The 17634-nt window shown below is 48.2% G+C and overlaps 1 protein-coding gene across 3 annotated transcripts in view; it reads left to right on the top strand.

Moving 5' to 3' along the window:
• The window catches only part of ASIC2 (acid sensing ion channel subunit 2), a 1237856-nt gene that overhangs the window by 786336 nt on the left and 433886 nt on the right, over positions 1–17634 (top strand). The window contains exon 1 of one of the 3 annotated variants that reach the window (XM_038385865.2): positions 13388–15082. The exons of 1 other annotated variant lie outside the window; for it this stretch is intronic. In XM_038385865.2, coding sequence (XP_038241793.1) covers positions 14504–15082 — 579 coding nt within the window. In that variant the 5' untranslated portion in view covers positions 13388–14503. Of the gene's footprint in view, positions 1–13387; positions 15083–17634 lie in introns of those variants that run through there. One more of the 3 variants, XM_038385861.2, reaches the window with a different exon arrangement.

The raw sequence follows: 17634 nt of genomic DNA, 5'->3' as shown, positions 1-17634 counted from the left end.
ACAAGTAAACAAACCGGAATTCCAGGGTGAATAGACTGATATGATTTGCCACAATGGATCAGCTTATCTTCCATCAAAACAAATCAAAACCTTGGGTGGATCTTTCCGTGGACAAGCAGAGGACCGGCTTTGAGAACCACTGATTTAAAGTCAACAGGACTTAAGCACATATGTTATTTTCATACATGAGAGAGATAGCACCACTGAGCTCTGTGGTACTACAGACACGTCTGTAAAGTTATCCACCTATTTATGTGTTTGACGGATCAGGTCTCAGTTATTAATTATTCGTCCTGCTATTACTTTTCAATGCTGTCAAGGAAAGGGATTTAATATCCTACTTTGACCTCATTGCATTTGAACATCATCAACTGGTTAAGGGCTGCTTCCCTAGTGGCCCCCATCAGAACTTTTTAAAGTCTAGTAAAGCCAAAATATATATTCATTTCATAAATTGCTTGATTCTGAGGACAAGCTCTGTGGGAGAGTTGTAGTGTACAGGCCCCTCCTGGAGCTAAATACCAAGCAGCCATTCTCTGTATTTCACCCTGTCATGGGGTCCACTCACTGCAGGTGGTGCCTCCCCCTGGTCACTCTGGGAAATAGCTCCCTGCCAGGTCTGACATCTCTCCTTATGGACTCTCTCTCATTGTCCTCTTTCTCACTCTGTGGCCCCTCTCTCACTCCAGGCACTGCAGCCTCCTGTGATTAGATGTTGATAGATGTTTCGCTGCGTACGTCTGTTCCCTATGTGTGCCACCCCAACCCTGCACAGACAGCTGGCATGGCAGATCTCGAGCGAACCACCCAATGACCACAAGATCCGTTAAGGGACAAAGGCACTCAGCCAGATTTATTGTTGGCGAAGTGCAGTATTAGTATCCCGCAGACCCTACCGGACCACTAATACATGTATGCCTGTAACAATGGACTAGCTCAGTGAACAGCAGGACTTTCCTTTCTTCCCTAGGCCAGACAAAAATATTCCCTCTGAGATACATTGTTATACTGATACACACAAATTAGTACTGTCCCTCTGACTTACTTAGTTACTGCCCCCTGACATGGCTAGTTATCACCCATCACCTTGTACATATTGGTTCAATCAAAACATCACTGTTATGTACTGTCACCCTGCCCTTATCTTTTAGGAGGGGTCAGTGTGTTCCTTGGTACAAAAACATCCCCCATCCTTGATATCAGGATGTTCTGGTATCACTGGATATAGGGATCTGTTTGCATAAATACTTGGTACTTAGCACTTCTTAGGCACGTGTATTTTTGTAATATCAGTCCTGTTCTTGCCAGATTCTGTGAACAGGTCCTGCCTCATACCAGGCCTCTAATATAAGGGCTTTTGTCTCAGGTTCTCTTTCTGCTACACCTTCTCTTTGTGACTTGGCCCTTCAACCAGGTCCTATTCCTTGCTACTTTTCCCCTGAGCCTTTCCTACATTTTTCGCTCCTCCCCACACTCTGGGTTTGCCAGCCCAAACTCCCTCCTCCCAGGGAGTAATTCTGGACTACCCTCTACAGTCCCAAACAAACCTCCCTTCATCCAGGGAGTGATTGCAGCCAACTCCCCTGCAGTCCCCCTCAGCTATCAGCTCCCTGGCTGTAGAGAAACCCCACCTGTTCCCACACAGGTGCACTTCTCCTCATTAGGGCTTTCCTCTCAGCCTTAATACTCCAGCCTGACACCTAATAGCTTAATTGGCCTATCTGGCTTCCATTAACCCCTTCAGGGCAAGTGTGAGGTGAATGCCTCATCGCATACCCTGAATCGGTCCCAAGTGGAAAGGGATTTGCACAGGGGAGTTCTGCAGAGCTCAGGAGTGGAATTCTCTCCAAGGCCTTGGAGCACCCACATGAGATGAGCTACTGCACCCCCATGTGGAGTGATTTGGTTTGTGCATTTACATAAGCAGAGATCTACTGACCCAGTCCCTTTGACTGGCCTGATTGTGAAGTGAGACAAGGTGGGTGAGGTAATATATTTTATTGGACATAGGTTTTGGCCCCCAGTGGAAGGCAGAGCATTGGCTTACCTTCTTGCAAAGCAGAATTCCAGGTCGACTGTCTTTCCAGCTCTACTGACTGTTAGGGTAGGATGGTCTGGGCAAAGGGGGCTGACAGGATTTGTCCTTAATTCTTATCTTAATTCTACACCTGATTCTTATCTCACATTTGCACCCATGCAATTCCCTGAGTTACATTTTCACCAGGGTGAGATCAGAACTGGACCTTCTGTCTTTTTTGGGTCTGGCTCTTCTGGCCTTGTTTACCACCCTGGTGACTCAGTTTCCGATTGGTGAAGATCCATTGAGTAATGTAGTGGAGAACTGGCCCCCTGGCGTATCATCCTGACTGCACACGGTGCTGAAGAGAGCTGCTGGATGATGCAGATTTTAACAGTAAAGAGAACCTTGCTTTTTTTTTTTCCAGAGACATTTTTTAATTAAGCCCAAACATCTCCTATGGCAGTGTACGCAAAGCAATAAAAAGCTTTGGAGCTTGATTAAACACTGAAGCAAAGCGGTGGCACCGCTGCTGTTATTTGAAAAGGAGAATGTACTCGCGCAACGCACCCTTTCAGAAATAAAGTTGTGAACTGAAATGGCAAGATCTTACCCAGCAAAATGTCAGGCTGTAAAGGAATGTCAATACTTGGGGTTTTTTTAATTTGACAATGCAAAGAAACGACTTTGAGGAAAGGCACCCGGAGGCTCAGCAGCCCCAGGTGTTCTCTCTGAAAAGGGAACAATACTAAACCCCTTCCTCCCACCCCTCACTTAAGATGTTGTAGGATCAATTCTCCTGCTCCTTGGCTCTCTCCTGTGCTGCCTCACTTCCTGGATCTCTGCAATGGTTTCCACTTTTCTTCTTAGCGGCCATGCTTCTTCTGCTCCTCCGCCCGTGCTCTCAGTGGGTCTCTTCTGGCAAGGGTACAATCAGGTGTAACTCCATTAAGGGCAATGTAAATAAGAGAAACAGGACCTATAACTCTGCTCCCAGCTACAGCTGAGCCTTCAATTCCTGCTGCACCTCATTCCCCTTCCAAACGTCTCCTCTGCCCTTATCCAACTCTGTTGTATATCATGCCATGTCTTACATTTGGAGCAGCCTCTTAACCAGTCCCTTTAGAAACAATTCTGAAAGCACCGCCATTCTAGAGCTATTCCAGACGCACAGACCAGTTGCCACTCCAGGTATCCACTGCTTTGGAACTGTTTACAGCTTCGGGCTGCATAGGCTCCCAGAGAATGTCTATATTGAAACTGGGAGCATGCCTCTCGACATCACTGGACAGACACATGCTAGCTCCGCTCAAGTTAGTGAGCTAAAAATAGCAGTATGGATGCTGTGGCATGGGCAGCAGTGGCTTGGGCTAGCCATCTGAGCTCGGACCTAAGGGGTCGGATAGGCTTGCTCTCAGGTGTCTAGCCCAAGCTTCTGCCCATGGTGCAAGGCCCACGCTGCTGTTTTTAGCATGCTTGCTTGGGCGGAGCTAGTACAAGTCATTCTGCCCATGCTGGAAAGCATGCTCCCATCCTAGGGTGACCAGATGTCCTGATTTTATAGGGACAGTCCCAATATTTGGGGCTTTGTCTTATACAGGCACCTATTACCCCCCACCCCAGTCCTGATTTTTCACATTTGCTGTCTGGTCACTCTATCCCATCTGCATTGTAGCAGTACTCTTCTTGACTTCAACTAGTGCTTAGATCTTTGGGCCATGGAGTGTGTTTTCTCTCTAAAAGATTATTCTATCCTATCTGTCACTCACACCCACGCTAGAAAATATAGACGGAGAGACACACCACAGACTAGAAAGATCATTCCCCCCCTTTCAATTATACCCATTTGCTTTTTCTCACTGCTCATTTAAAGCTAAAAAGGATTAAGAGAAATGATAATCTCAAAGGAAAAAGAAGCTGAGTTGTATTCAATTCTTAAGGGTTTGAAACGGCATGGCTCCTCTTGCCATCTCTGCAAAGGTGGTGATGCAAAAGATGTAGCTATACAGCTAGACAAGGGTGTGAATGTTTGACTGATGGAGGGCATGCTTTGAAAATGGGGGTGTCAGGGTTCCTTCCCCAATCTGATCTCTAGGGTACAGATGTGGGGACCCACATGAAAGACCCCCTAAGCTTATTCTTACCAGCTTAGGTTAAAAACTGCCCCAAGGTACAAACTTTGCCTTGGCCTTGAACAGTATGCTGCCACCACCAAGCGTTTTAAACAAAGAACAGGGAAAGAGCACACTTGGAGACATCTTCCCCCAAAATATCCCCCCCCCAAGCCCTATACCCTCTTTCCTGGGGAAGGCTTGATAATAATCCTCACCAATTTGTACAGGTGAACACAGACCCAAACCCTTGGATTTTAAGAACAAAGAAGAATTTCAATTAAAGAAAAGGTAAAAGAATCACCTCTGTAAAATCAGGATGGAAAATACTTTACAGGGTATTCAGATTCAAAACACAGAGGATCCCCCACACAGGGAAAATTCACATAAAACAAAAATTCACATAAAACAAAAGATAAACTAATCCACCTTGCCCAGCTTACCTATACTGGTTGCAATATTGGAGATTTGGATTAGGAAGGGTTGGAGAAGATGGATTTCTGTCTGGCCTCTCTCAGTCCCAAGAGAGAACAACCACGTAAACAAAGAGCACAAACAGAAGCCTCCCCCCCCCCCAAGATTTGAAAGTATCTTGTCCCCTTATTGGTCCTTTGGGTCAGGTGCCAGCCAGGTTAGCTGAGCTTCTTAATCCTTTACAGGTAACAGGATGTTGCCTCTGGCCAGGAGGGATTTTATAGCACTGTATACAGAAAGGTTGTTACCCTTCCCTTTATATTTATGACGGGGAGGGGGAGGGTTGGCTTGGTGACCCACACAGTATCCTCAAACCCTGACACCACTCCCTTAGCTAATTTATGCCCTGTGTTGTTGTAACATCTGAGCCCCTCCTCATCTTTGATGCATTTAGCCTCACAACCCTCCCCCAGCCCACGATGGGGAAACTGAGGCACACAGAAACAAAGGCCAGGTCTACACTTACAAATCAGCTCAACCTAGCTATTTCACTCAGCACTGTGAAAAATTTCATACCCTGAGCACCATATTTAGGTTGACACTAAGACACAGCTACGTTGATGGAAGAATTATTTTGTTGAAAAATGATCTATTTTAAAAAAAAATCTCCAAAATGTTCAAAAATATTTCATTGAAAGATCAAAATATTTTCCTTTTTTTCATGGAAATGGGGGAGATGAAGGGAGGGGATGGAGTCAAAACAGAAACTATGTCATGAAAAATGTTAAAGAAATGAAAAGCCATTCCTTTTAAAAATTATTTTAGTTTTTTCATAGGTTTTCATGAAACGTTAACATAACACAAAGGTTGCGTTGTTCATCAGGAAATGCCAAACTTTAGGTTGAATGTCTCATGTTAATTGTGGGTGTCTATCAGCTAGGGACCTGCATTTGGTCTCAAGCAAACCTGGGTTCAATCTCTGACTCTGCCACTAGTTTGCTGCAAGCCCTTGGACAAATTACTTCACTGCTCTGTGCCTCAGTTTCTCCATCTGCAAAATAGGGATAATGCCACTGACCTCCTTTGTAAAGTGCTTGAGATCTATGGATGAAAAGTGCTAGATCAGGGTAGGTTTCATTATTGTGAACATATATGCATTGGAGACCATCTGTAATTACATGGTCACATCTTATGGTACCTATCCTAAAAAGACATTGTCATATGCTAAGCTTTAGACACTCTGGGTAGTCCCATTGAGGACCCATATAGTTCAAAAACAGCAGTAACATTTTTACTTAATTAAAACAAATCACAGGTGGGCAGACACTGACTATGGAAAATTTCAGAGCAAAAGCGTCCACAAATTTCTGAGGTCTTAAAATAGGCCTGTAAAATGGAAACTGATTTACTACTTTATTTAGGGGTTGCTGACATCGCCACTAAAATGCATGTAGGTGAATGAATGCGTAGCCAACTACGAATTATTTATGTACAACATTTCTGCTTTCTGTATTTTATTTTGCATCAAGTGTTTCACGTCCAAAACACACATAGCAAAAACAACCTCATAAATCTCTATGGCACAGACAATGCATAGATATTATAGCTGGGAGGATCTTCCTTTAAGAATGCCAAATTAACTAGGAGAATATCACAGCTGACAATTTAATAGTTTTTCTTCAAGAAAAAATATCCAGAGACAACAAAAATCTTTGACAATTATGTTTCTGTTCAAGAAAAGCTGGCCCTCTGCAGACCTCTCAGATCTACACCTGTGTCAAATTGCCTTCCAGAAAAGAGCAGTTTTTCTATACATCACAGGACTTGAAGTAGCAGCACTAGAATTAACTCTATAGTGATAGCTTCAGTCTAAAACCCTTTTGCGGATGCTTTACAGCTTTTTCAGAACACAGTGGTTTGAGCTTGAATTTCTTATGGCTGTTCCCAGCCAAGATGGGAATTATTTGGGAAAAGTTCATCTTTAAAATACACAAAGCAAGTGCATACTCCCAAGATCCAACCAAGGGTTTTGATGGAAGAGAAGCTGATCCAGTGTGACGAATCGTATCAGTCTATTCACCCGGGAATTCCTGCTCCCAACAGTGTCCAGTATCATAGAATCATAGAAGATTGGGGTTGGAAGAGACCTCAGGAGGTCATCTAGTCCAACCCCCTGCTCAAAGCAGTACCAGCACCAACTAAATCATCCCAACCTGGGCTTTGTCAAGCTTGACCTTAAAAACCTTTAAGGATGGAGATTCCCTCACCTCCCACATATCTGATTCCCCCCCCCCCATGCACTGCAGACTGTTGTGTTCTAACTGCTGTGTTCTACTTGAGAGGTCTTCGCTTTGCATGCAAAGATTTCCAGCAACATAGGGAAATATTTCTGGGAAGGGATAGGACCTGCCACTCTTACTACCCCCCTCCCATATGGCTCTGCTAGAAGAAGCTCCGTTATACTTATTGATCAAGTAAAGCAAAATGTGCCTCTTCCTGCACTTCCCTTTAAAGACATTATGCCTTTCAAGGAACTTAAGAATGGCCGCACTGGGTCAGACTAAAGGTCCATCTAGCCCAGTATCCTGATTTCCGGACAGTGGCCAATGCCAGCTGCTTCAGAGGGAATTAACAGAACAAGGCAATTTATCTAGTGATCCCCTGTTGTCCAGTTCCAGCTTTTCACAGTCAGAGGTTTAGGGGGTTGCATCCCTGACCAACTTGGCTAATAGCCATTTATGGACCGATCCGCCATGTACTTCTCTAATTTTTTTTTAAACCCAGTTATACTTTTGGCCTTCACAACATCCCCTGGCAATGAGTTTCACAGCTTGACTAGGTGTTGTGGGAAGAAATCCTTCCCTATGTTTGTTTTAAACCTGCCGCCTATTAATTTCATTGGTGACCCTTAGTTCTTGTGTTACGTGAAGGGGTAAACAACACATCCTTATACATTGTCTCCACCCCAGTCATGATTTGATAGATCTCTGTCCTATCCCCATCAGTAGTCTCTTTTGTAAGCTGAACAGCCCCAGTCTGTTTAATCTCTCCTCATACAGAAGCTGTTCCACCCCCTCATAATTTTTGTTGCCTTTCTCTGTACCTTTTCTAATTCTAATATCTCTTTTTTGAGATGGGGGGGACCAGAAGTGTATGCAGTATTCAAGGTGTGCATGCATCATGGATCTAAATAGTGGCATTACAATATTTTGTCTTATTATCTATCCCTTTCTTAATGGCTCCTCGCATTCTATTCACGTTTTTGACTGCCACTGGACATAGATTCATAGATACTAAGGTCAGAAGGGACCATTCTGATCATCTAGTCCGACCTCCTGCACAGCGCAGGTCACAGAATCTCACCCACCCACTCCTATGAAAAGCCTCACCCATGTCTGAGCTATTTGAAGTCCTTAAATCATGGTTTAAAGACTTCAAGGAGCAGAGAAGCCTCCCTCAAGTCAACCATCGAGCAGATGTTTTCAGAAAAGTATCCATAATGACTCCAAGATCTCTTTTGTGACTGGTAACAGCCAATTTAGACCCCATCACTTTGACTATATAGTTAGGATTATGTTCTCCAATGTGCATTACTTTGCAAAATAACTCCCAGGCACTGCTGCTTAACCAAAGTGCCTCTCCAGTGTGGCTTAGGCTCATAAAAGTCATAGTCGAGCCCTTCATTTTGATGGGGTTTGATAATATTAAGATAATTCAGCAGAATGCTAACCAGCATTCTGCAACCTATGATCACCACTCTGCCATCTGGCCTACTGCATGCAGGGACTCTCTCCTCTTGACCGCTACAGAACTGCCAAAATAACAGCTTTTCCAAAGATTACCCAAGTCTTGGGTACAAACACCATGTTATCAGTAACCCACTTGTCCTTTCACAGAACTGGGGCCAACCCTGCCAGCCTCACTCACAGAAGTTTGACTGGAGTTCTGGGAAGCAAGTAAATCACTCTGCTGAAATGATTGGGCCTGTGAGAACCTTATTCCACGTAGGCCCCAATCTTGCAGACGACGACATACCATAGACACATTCAGGTTTGAAAGATGGGGATCTTAGATTGTGAACTCCTCTGGCCAGGGATTCTGTCTTCCTCTCTGTTTATACTGGTCCTAGCTCAACAGCACCCCCAAATGAGTAATGTTTTCAGGATCAGGCTCTGTATTCTAATTCACAATAAGGCCCCTTTAAACTACCCAGGCCATGTAAATGAGAACCAGGCCCATTCTTTATGTGGCCCTTATTAAGTGACTCCATAGTTAGGGCTGCATTCTAAAATAGGCTTGAAAGTGGACATAGGTCCCTGGTTTTCTCTAAAAGTAGGTAGCTAATTGGTGGAAATTTCACACTGGGTTAGTTTTTATACCTTTTGAATTTTCTGCATAGTTTTGGTTTGGTTTCTCATCAGAAGGTTTTAATAGGAATTTGCGCTTTGGTTTAAATGTTTCCTTGGCCATTCTACTTTTCATTGTTGACTTTTATCTCGTTTAAAAAAAAATCCGTTATCTATCTCTGCTACACCTGGCAGGGAGCTGGATCCTAGATAAATCTGGTGCATTTGGTGGTGTTTAAAAAAGTTTTTTAGCACTACATGACAGCTTTCTATTACTGCCTATAACATAACCCTTTACCAAGCTACCCCCTCCCCAAACAACTAACCACTACACCAAACATAAAATCCTAGAAGATTAGGGTTGGAAGGGACCTCAGGAGGTCATCTAGTCCAATCCCCTGCTCAAAGCAGGACCAGCCCCAACTAAATCCTGCTTTGAGCAGGGGGCTGGACTAGATGACCTCCTGAGGTCCCTTCCAACCCTGATATTCTATTCTAAATCATCCCAGCCAGGGCTTTGTCAAGCCAGGCCTTAAAAACCATCCACAACTATTGGTGTTGTGGGGGAAATAGTCTGGTTAAGGGGTACGTGGAGAAGGGAAAAAGAGGGGGCACCTTTTTGTTGTGTTTGTACAAAACCTGGCACAGTGGGATTCTGGTCCATAAGTGGGACTCCTCGACATACCACCATAGAAATAAATAATACTAATGCGGCATGGCCTGTGGGGTGTAACAGGTGTGACAATAGTAAGGTGTATGCTTGTGGGTGGAAGAAGACAGTAAGATAACTTGTCATGTCTTTGCTTTTCTGGGTTCATGTCAGGCTTCCTGGGTGTAGCAACCCTAACTGCTTCATGACAAAGTTGTTTGTGTATTACTTATGCCCCCATCGAGCCAATGGCAAAACTCTCACGGACTCCCACAGAGAGCAGGGTCTGGCCACCATTAGAACTGTGTCAGATCTTAACAGGTGCACAATCAAAATACAATGAGGTAATCTGTCGTTAGGGAGCACGGAATACTGGAGTTGTGATCCACCCTTCATTTCCGAGAGCAGATTTTTGGCTCGGAGCCTCAGAGGTATTTATGCTTTGAACTTCCATTGAAATAACTGGACATTAGGAGCCAAAATGCCTTTGGGCATCTGGGCATTTTCCCTTTGAACCTATTCTAAAGCCACTGGAAGTGAATGTGAGTATTCCCCATCAATTGGAAAGTCTGCAAAGGCTCCCAGATCACGTCAGTGTGCTGCCTCAGGCTCTTCATGTCTGAGCGACAACTGGTTTGGCACTGTTGTAGTACCTGTTTGTTAGCCAGTGAAATGGTATATTCTGTGTGCACCTTCAAGATCCAATCCTGCCAACACAAATCCACTGTACTTATGTGAGCCATCCCATCAAAGATAATGGAGGCATCTTAAGGGAGTAAAGTGGAGTATGTGTGTAAATGTTCGCAGGAACACAGCCATAGTTTTCATGGTACCTAATGGGAGATGAGAATATCCCCAGGACTACACACGATAGCTGGTCTATCGCATCTAAAAGACACTCTCAAAGGATCTCGATATAAGGTGGTAATGGCTCCATCTATTGGGTAAAAATATGCAAAATAAAACAAAACTCATAAGAACAATGAATTTAGATTAAAATGTCACACTGGATTGAAGGCAGATAGTGCAGTCTATTGTTTGATATTATACATGTCTATTATTTATTCCTCATTTAAATCATAAATAAAAATGAAGGCAGTTCAGACAAATTCACGTGCCAAAGATGGCTGCATTTCAGAAGAGTAGGTGAAACAATCCCTGTAAACTCATCGTGGGTGTTATACAAATATTATTAATCAACATGTAATTGCATAATATATATAGCCAAGTGACTGCCTACACTTGTGGTTCATTATTAAAAGTGTCCAAGGAACCAAATAGGCCATACATGTGACTGAGTTTGGCTAAAGACAAAACAGCACAATACAAAATGGACATACATACCTTCCTTCCAGGAAGCAATTCTTATCTCGCAGCATGTCTATCTCAAACAGGTTTGCTTCGAAGATACAACCCTAGAACTCTCTCTATTTAGCTTATGGTTGTTTACAAGTTAAAAAGCACTTTGCCTCCCTCCAGTTCCTTAACTTGCTGTTTTGTACCTTTCATTATAGCTGTTTTGGATTCCACATTCCAAACCAGCCCTGTAGAGAGACATCCCAACTTGTACTAGGACGCACCATTCATGTTTGTTAGCTTCGAGAGGCTTCCTATTATTTTTAATGACAAAACTGACTTCAGTTTTGCAAAATGTTGTGGGAAATTTGGCATGGGTGAACAGAATTGTGGGATGAGTTAACATAACTTCTCAACATTTAAATATACAAGGTATACTATAATACTACCATGCACATCACTATTAATGTGTTGTAACAACCTGTATCCTCCAGGGCTTTGGGCAAGGAACTATCTTCTGCGTGTAAGGCCTGACTGGGGCCTCTAGGTCAGAGGTGGGCAAACTAGGGCCGCGGGACCGTTCTGCCGGGCCCCGAGCTCCTGACCCGGGAGGCTCCTCCCCGGCCCCTCCCCCGCTGTTCCCCCTCCCCTGCAGCCACAGTGCCGTGAGGGCAGCGAGCTCCTGCTGCTCCGAGCAACAGGGTAAGGGGGAGGAGGCGGCATGCGCCCACATGGGGGGGCGGGGGTCCTGGAGGCAGTCAGGGGATAGGAACCGGTTAGGGGCGGGGTGTCCGGGGGACGGTCGGGGGACAGGGGGCCGTTGGATGGGGCGGAGGTTCTGTGGCGGTCAGGGGATGGGGGCGTTGGATAGGGCGTGGGAATCCTAGGGGTCCTGTCAGGGGGCGGGGGTGTGGATAGGGGTGGGGGCAGTCAGGGGACAGGGAGCTGGGGTGTTGGATGGGTCGGGGGTTCTGAGGGGGGCAATCAGGGGTCGGGAAGTGGGAAGGGTGAATAGGGGGTGGGCACGGCCTCCTGGTTAGGGGGCACAGCCTTCCCTACCCGGCTCTCCATACAGTTTCACAACCCCGATGTGGCCCTTGGGCCAAAAAGTTTGCCCACCCCGGTCTAGGTGCTCTCATGATATACATTAATAATAATAGTAAAGTTGATGTCACTCCATTTTTAAATTTTGCAGTATTGGGGCTGTTTGTGATGGATATTAGCCTTTCATCTCTCCGTTTAAATAAAAATATACAACAGATTTTTTTTAAAACCCATAACATTGTAATTGGCACTCTAAAGCCCTCCCTTTATTAGTTTCAGCTTGTGAATATAATGATACTTCCCCCCCCCCCCCCCCTTGGCTGTTGAAGGAGAGAAAACAGTCTGGCTTAAAGTAGGCAACATGATTGCCAGAGCTATCGGAAATGCAAGAAAGCAGAGAGGGGGAGCCTAGCCTGTTTGTTCTGATGTGCAAATGAAACTTCCAAACCAGAAAGAAAATTCGGGGGGGGGGGGGCGGGAGACAGAGTTGTAATTGTAAATGACACTATGCAGGGGCCTGAGCTAATTGAAGAGGGCTGAGTTATATGTTGCTGTCTCCTCCTTTCTAGAAATCAATCAGGGAAATGGAGAGAGATGGGGAGAATAGGTGGGGCTGCCGGTTGAGGGGGACTGAGGCCAGGGACACTGCCCCTCTCTCTCTATATATATAGATGGATGGGATCTGATTTACTATAGAAAACTCTTTCCTGGGTATCTGGCTGGTGAATCTTGCCCATGTGCTCAGGGTTTGGCTGATTGCCATGTTTGGGGTCGGGAGGGAGTTTTCCTCCAGGGCAGATTGGAGAGGCCCTGGAGGTTTTTCGCCTTCCTCTGTAGCATGGGGCATGGTTGACTGGAGGGAGGCTTCTCTGCTCCTTGAAGTTTTGAACCATGATTTGAGGACTTCAATAGCTCAGACATGGGTGAGGTTTTTCATAGGAGTGGGTGGGTGACATTCTGTGGCCTGCGCTGTGCAGGAGGTCGGACTAGATGATCAGAGTGGTCCCTTCTGACCTTAGTATCTATGAATCTATATAAAAAGAAAAGGAGTACTTGTGGCACCTTAGAGACTAACAAATTTATTAGAGCATAAGCTTTCGTGAGCTACAGCTCACTTCATCGGATGCATCCGATGAAGTGAGCTGTAGCTCACGAAAGCTTATGCTCTAATAAATTTGTTAGTCTCTAAGGTGCCACAAGTACTCCTTTTCTTTTTGCGAATACAGACTAACACGGCTGCTACTCTGAAACCTGAATCTATATAGTGCTCATGAAGAAACCCCCCCCCCCAAAGCAAACAACCCTGGGTTATATCCCCCCGGCAAACCCGCCTGATCTAACCCTTGTGTGCAATCGCTGTGACACTCCTTCGATCCCCCACAAAGCAACCCATGAATCCAGAAGACAAAAAATATATCCGTGCCCTCGCCCTCCCCACAGACTGCTGCTCCTCAGGCGAAGGGTTCGCCTTCCCAAATGGCTGGAGGGTTAATACGCAGCCGGAGGCAAACCAGCCCCCACCCAGCCCCCTCCTCGCTGGAGCCGGGCGCGTCATGCCCTGGTTCTCAGTAGCAGGCTGCGCTCAAGGAGTCCCCGCTTCCTCTCCAGGGCGCACCGCGGTCAGGGGTGCCAAGGAGGGGTTCAGGCTCGCTCCTCTTCCCACCTCGGGGACGGCAGAAGCTCCCGGACACCCAGATCTGCTCAGACCCGGTGCAGGGAGGGGAACTTGCTGCTTCCACCTCCCCCAGCCGTTCGCTAGGGGAATCGTGCGCCCCGGGGGAGCCGGAGGAGGGAGCTTGTGCCCGGCGGCCCGCATCCCGCCGCCCGGCCCCTGGCTGGGGATCTGAACCGCAGAAAGGCTCGCTCCCCTCCTGCCACCATCGCTGCGGCGTCTCCTCCTCCTCTTCAGCTGCGTTGCTGGGAGAAGGAAACTGCAGCCCGAGCCGGAACCCGGCAGGAGCCGGGAGCGATTTCAGAGCGTCTCGGCCAGCACGGAGAGGAAACCCCGGCTGAGCCCCGGAGCCGACCGCGGGAGGGCATCGGCCCCCGCTCACCCGTCCCCAGGCATGGCCTCATGAGCGACGCCCAGCGCAGGCGGAGCCTGGAGAGCGCGGGACGGGCGCAAGCTGCCCGCCGCACTTACAGACTAGGAGCCTCCCGCGGGGAGCGCAGCGGGTGCCGGCACCGGGCTCGCCGGGGCAGCAGCAGCTCGCCAGCCCCGGGGGGCGGCTCGGGGGCGGGGGAAGGGCGTTAGCGCAGTGGGAGCCCGGAGAAGACGGTGCCCGGCGGAGGTGCCCGTAGAGCGAGTGTCCAAGCGCCTGCGCCCCGGCAGGGAGAGGGGGCTCAGCGGGGCCCCTGGAGAGGGGCGCCCGCAGAAGAGGCTCTAGGGGGGGTCGGGGACTGAGGCAGAGGGCGCCCGGGCGGGGGCTTGTCCCCCCCCCCCGGTAGCTCCAGGGCCGGGAGGCGGCGGGGAGAGGCCGGGCATGCTGCGCTGCCGAAGCTCCTGCCCGGCTGAGAGTTCCCCTCTGCCGGCGCCGGCGGCTCCCCATGGCGGCTGCCCCAGCCGCTCGGGGCCGCTGCTGGCCGAGGCCTGACTGAATGCTGGGGCCCCGGCTGCGCGGCCGCGATGGCCCTGCGGCGGCGGAGGGGAGCGCCCATGGCGCGGGGCCGCCGGGCGCGCCGGGCCCCTCTGGGGCGCCCCCGGCTGCATGGGCTGCGGCAGATGTGCTCCCGGCGGGCGGCGCTGCAGCGGCGGGCGCTCTGGGTGCTGGCCTTCTGCACCTCGCTGGGCTTGCTGCTTTCCTGGTCCTCCAGCCGCCTGCTGCACTGGCTCGCCTTCCCCTCGCACACCCAGGTGCGCACCGAGTGGAGCCGCCAGCTGCCCTTCCCCGCCGTCACCCTCTGCAACAACAACCCGCTGCGCTTCCCCCGCCTCTCCAAGGGAGACCTCTACTACGCCGGCCACTGGCTGGGGCTGCTGCTGCCCAACCGCACCGCCCGCCCGCTGCTCACCGAGCTGCTCCGCGGCGACAAGGCGCGCCTGCAGTGGTTCGCCAAGCTCGCCGACTTCCGCCTCTTCCTGCCGCCCCGACACTACGAGGGCATCAGCGCCGACTTCATGGACCGCCTGGGCCACCAGCTGGAGGACATGCTGCTTTCCTGCAAGTACCGCGGCGAATTGTGCGGGCCCCAGAACTTCTCCGCGGTGAGTGGGCCCGCGACAGCCAGGACAGGCTCTCCCCTCCTTTAGAGCTTGAGTCTCTCTCCCATCCCCTCATCTCAACTCCCTCCTCCAAATCAGGACCTCGCTGTCCTCTTCCCACCCCTCTCCTCCAGCGCGCACACCCTCTCCTGTCTCCAAGTCAGCTCTGCTCTCCCCAGTAGTTGTTACCTTCCTTAGGGACCAGCCCCCAGCACCCTCACAGCCCAGCGTGGCTCAGGATCGAGTCCTTTTCTTTCCCCCTGCTTCCCATGAGTCTTACCCAGTCTGATGCTCTGGGGCTGTAAGTGCCACCCATTTACTAGCAAAACTCCAACTGGGAGTTGTGCTGATAAGCTGAAGGCAGAATGAAGGCCCTGTTTTAGCACTTGATTCCCCATTGCCAAAGCCAGTTAGTATTTGATTTCTCCCTCCCCAGGCAACGGGGCTGTGACCTAGTTCCTTCCCCCAGCCTCAAGCAAAGGGAAAATCCTGGTAACAAACACTCTTTGATTTCAGTGGGGCCAGAATTTCACCCATTGTGGATTTCTCCCTCCCTTGTTCCTAGAAGAGAGAGACAATTGTTCCCATCTGCACCCTCTTTTTTGGGGAAAGTCAGAGGGCTAACTTGGAATAGGTTGTCTCTTGAAAACTACCATGATCCGGACCATATCAGTCAAACATCCAGAGCTTACTAGATTGCTTTCAAAGTTCAAGTATGTGACATGGTGGGGTTTTACTCTTTTTTTTTTTTGAGGGAGGGGGAGGTTGGAGCCAAAATCCCACAATTCTATCTGAGGGATTGCCACCTCCCAATGGGATTTTGCAGATGTTAATAGGGACATGCTGGCTGTCAGCTTTGTTATATAAAGCAATCGTATATTGGTGATCAGAACTGAAATGCATCAATATTCAGCTCATTCCAGGTTTTTGCTGTGAGTTTGCCAAGTGATGTGGGCCTGGAATAGACAAGGAACTAACTCTGGATTAGAGAGGCACAGGTGGTCTGGAACAGCTTGTATAGTGGGGGTGCTGAGAGCAATTGAACCAAATTGTAAACCCAGTATATGATGGAAACCCCTTCAAGCCAGGGGGTGTGCAGCCCCCCTAGTTCCAGCACCTATAGAGAGGCATATGGGTGTAATTATTTTGACAAAGAGGAAGCAACACTGTGAAATGACATTGGTCTAGAAAGCTCTGGGCAGAATTATACTGTAAGAGGGGTTGTGTGAGAGTTTGAAATGTGCAGCTGACCTGCAGTGCAAGACACCTGGGCTCAGGTCCCAGTTCAGCCCTGGATGGGTTAAATGTGAGCGCACTGTCCTTGGAAGTGCAGATAAAACAGAAACATAGACAAGCTTTGTTTTAAGATGGCATATTGGGCAAGTACAAACACACGTACAAGGTCATGAACAAAACAGTCCCTCCCGCCTTTTCTAGGTTGCGGTTCACTTTGCCCAAGTCCTATTGGCTGCTTCACAATGTTTCTAAACTTGTCAGTAATCACTACAATCATTAATCACTGTGTTAACAATCCTGAGGAGATCGGGTTTATACACCCTTCCCTCTTACCCTTCAGCCCTGAGTTTCCATAACCATCCTGTGCCCATGGAATTCCCACGTGGGAATCCTCCACTCCCACGTGGCTGCCTATAAAATGTGCTGTGTGCACTTAAGGACAAAGCACTCCTGTCTCCACAGTTCTGATTTCCCCTTCCTCCCACGACTTGACTACAGAGCCTCATACAGGGTAGCCTGAAATAAAAGAGCACTGTTTCCCAACAGAGCAGTCTTCCTTGTGTGAGGGCTTCTGCTTTAAAAACCACCACTCAAGTCCTTCTACGCTGACAACCCCCTCCAATGCTTCCTGTGACTTTATTCCTCAGAGAGGCTAGGACTCCCAGCATACCCTGAGTCTCCATAGTTCTCCAGCCCCAACGGGGGAAGCAAAATCTCCCCAGGTAAGCGCTGTGTCCACCCAGCCTCCTCACATGTGAAAGAACATCGATGAAGAGAGATTGTGTTAGCAGCTCATCGGTTGTGCTAACTTGAACTGTAGCTTACCTCCTTGATGGGCCAGGCAACTCATGTTAAAAGCATTGCTGCACTTGAGTCCAGGGCTTTTGTGTGTGGACAGGAGTCAAGTTAGGGGCAACACTCAAGTGAACCCTGCAGTGAAGAATAAGCTTAGGAGCCAATTCTGCTTTCCTTATTCACAATGAGGAGAACATTACTGTGCAAGCCACCCCTTTGATTTCTCTGGGATTATTTGTGGAATAAGGTGCTGCTCTTGGGGAGAAAGCTAATTGAACATGCCTTCATCAATAGCAGCTATCGCTTGAGTTTTTTTGAATGCCCCTTTCCTACTTCATTGACTGGAATATTCTGCTCTTCCAGTCTCTATAGTGATGTCAAGGAGAGAAGGATGCAGGTTGTGATTTAAATGCCATGCGTGCTGAGAGACTTTAGGGAGATCTATTTGTTACTTCTAGCTGCTGCTGCTGCTGCACACAGGAGACTAATTCAGTTCCCTAGCCTGTAAGCCTAGTTTGAGATGC

This window comes from Dermochelys coriacea, chromosome 27 (assembly GCF_009764565.3).
Source record: "Dermochelys coriacea isolate rDerCor1 chromosome 27, rDerCor1.pri.v4, whole genome shotgun sequence".
NCBI classification, from domain to species: Eukaryota; Metazoa; Chordata; order Testudines; family Dermochelyidae; genus Dermochelys; species Dermochelys coriacea.
The sequence above is the reverse complement of the archived record's forward strand: the minus strand, read 5'-3'. Positions and strand labels throughout refer to the sequence as shown.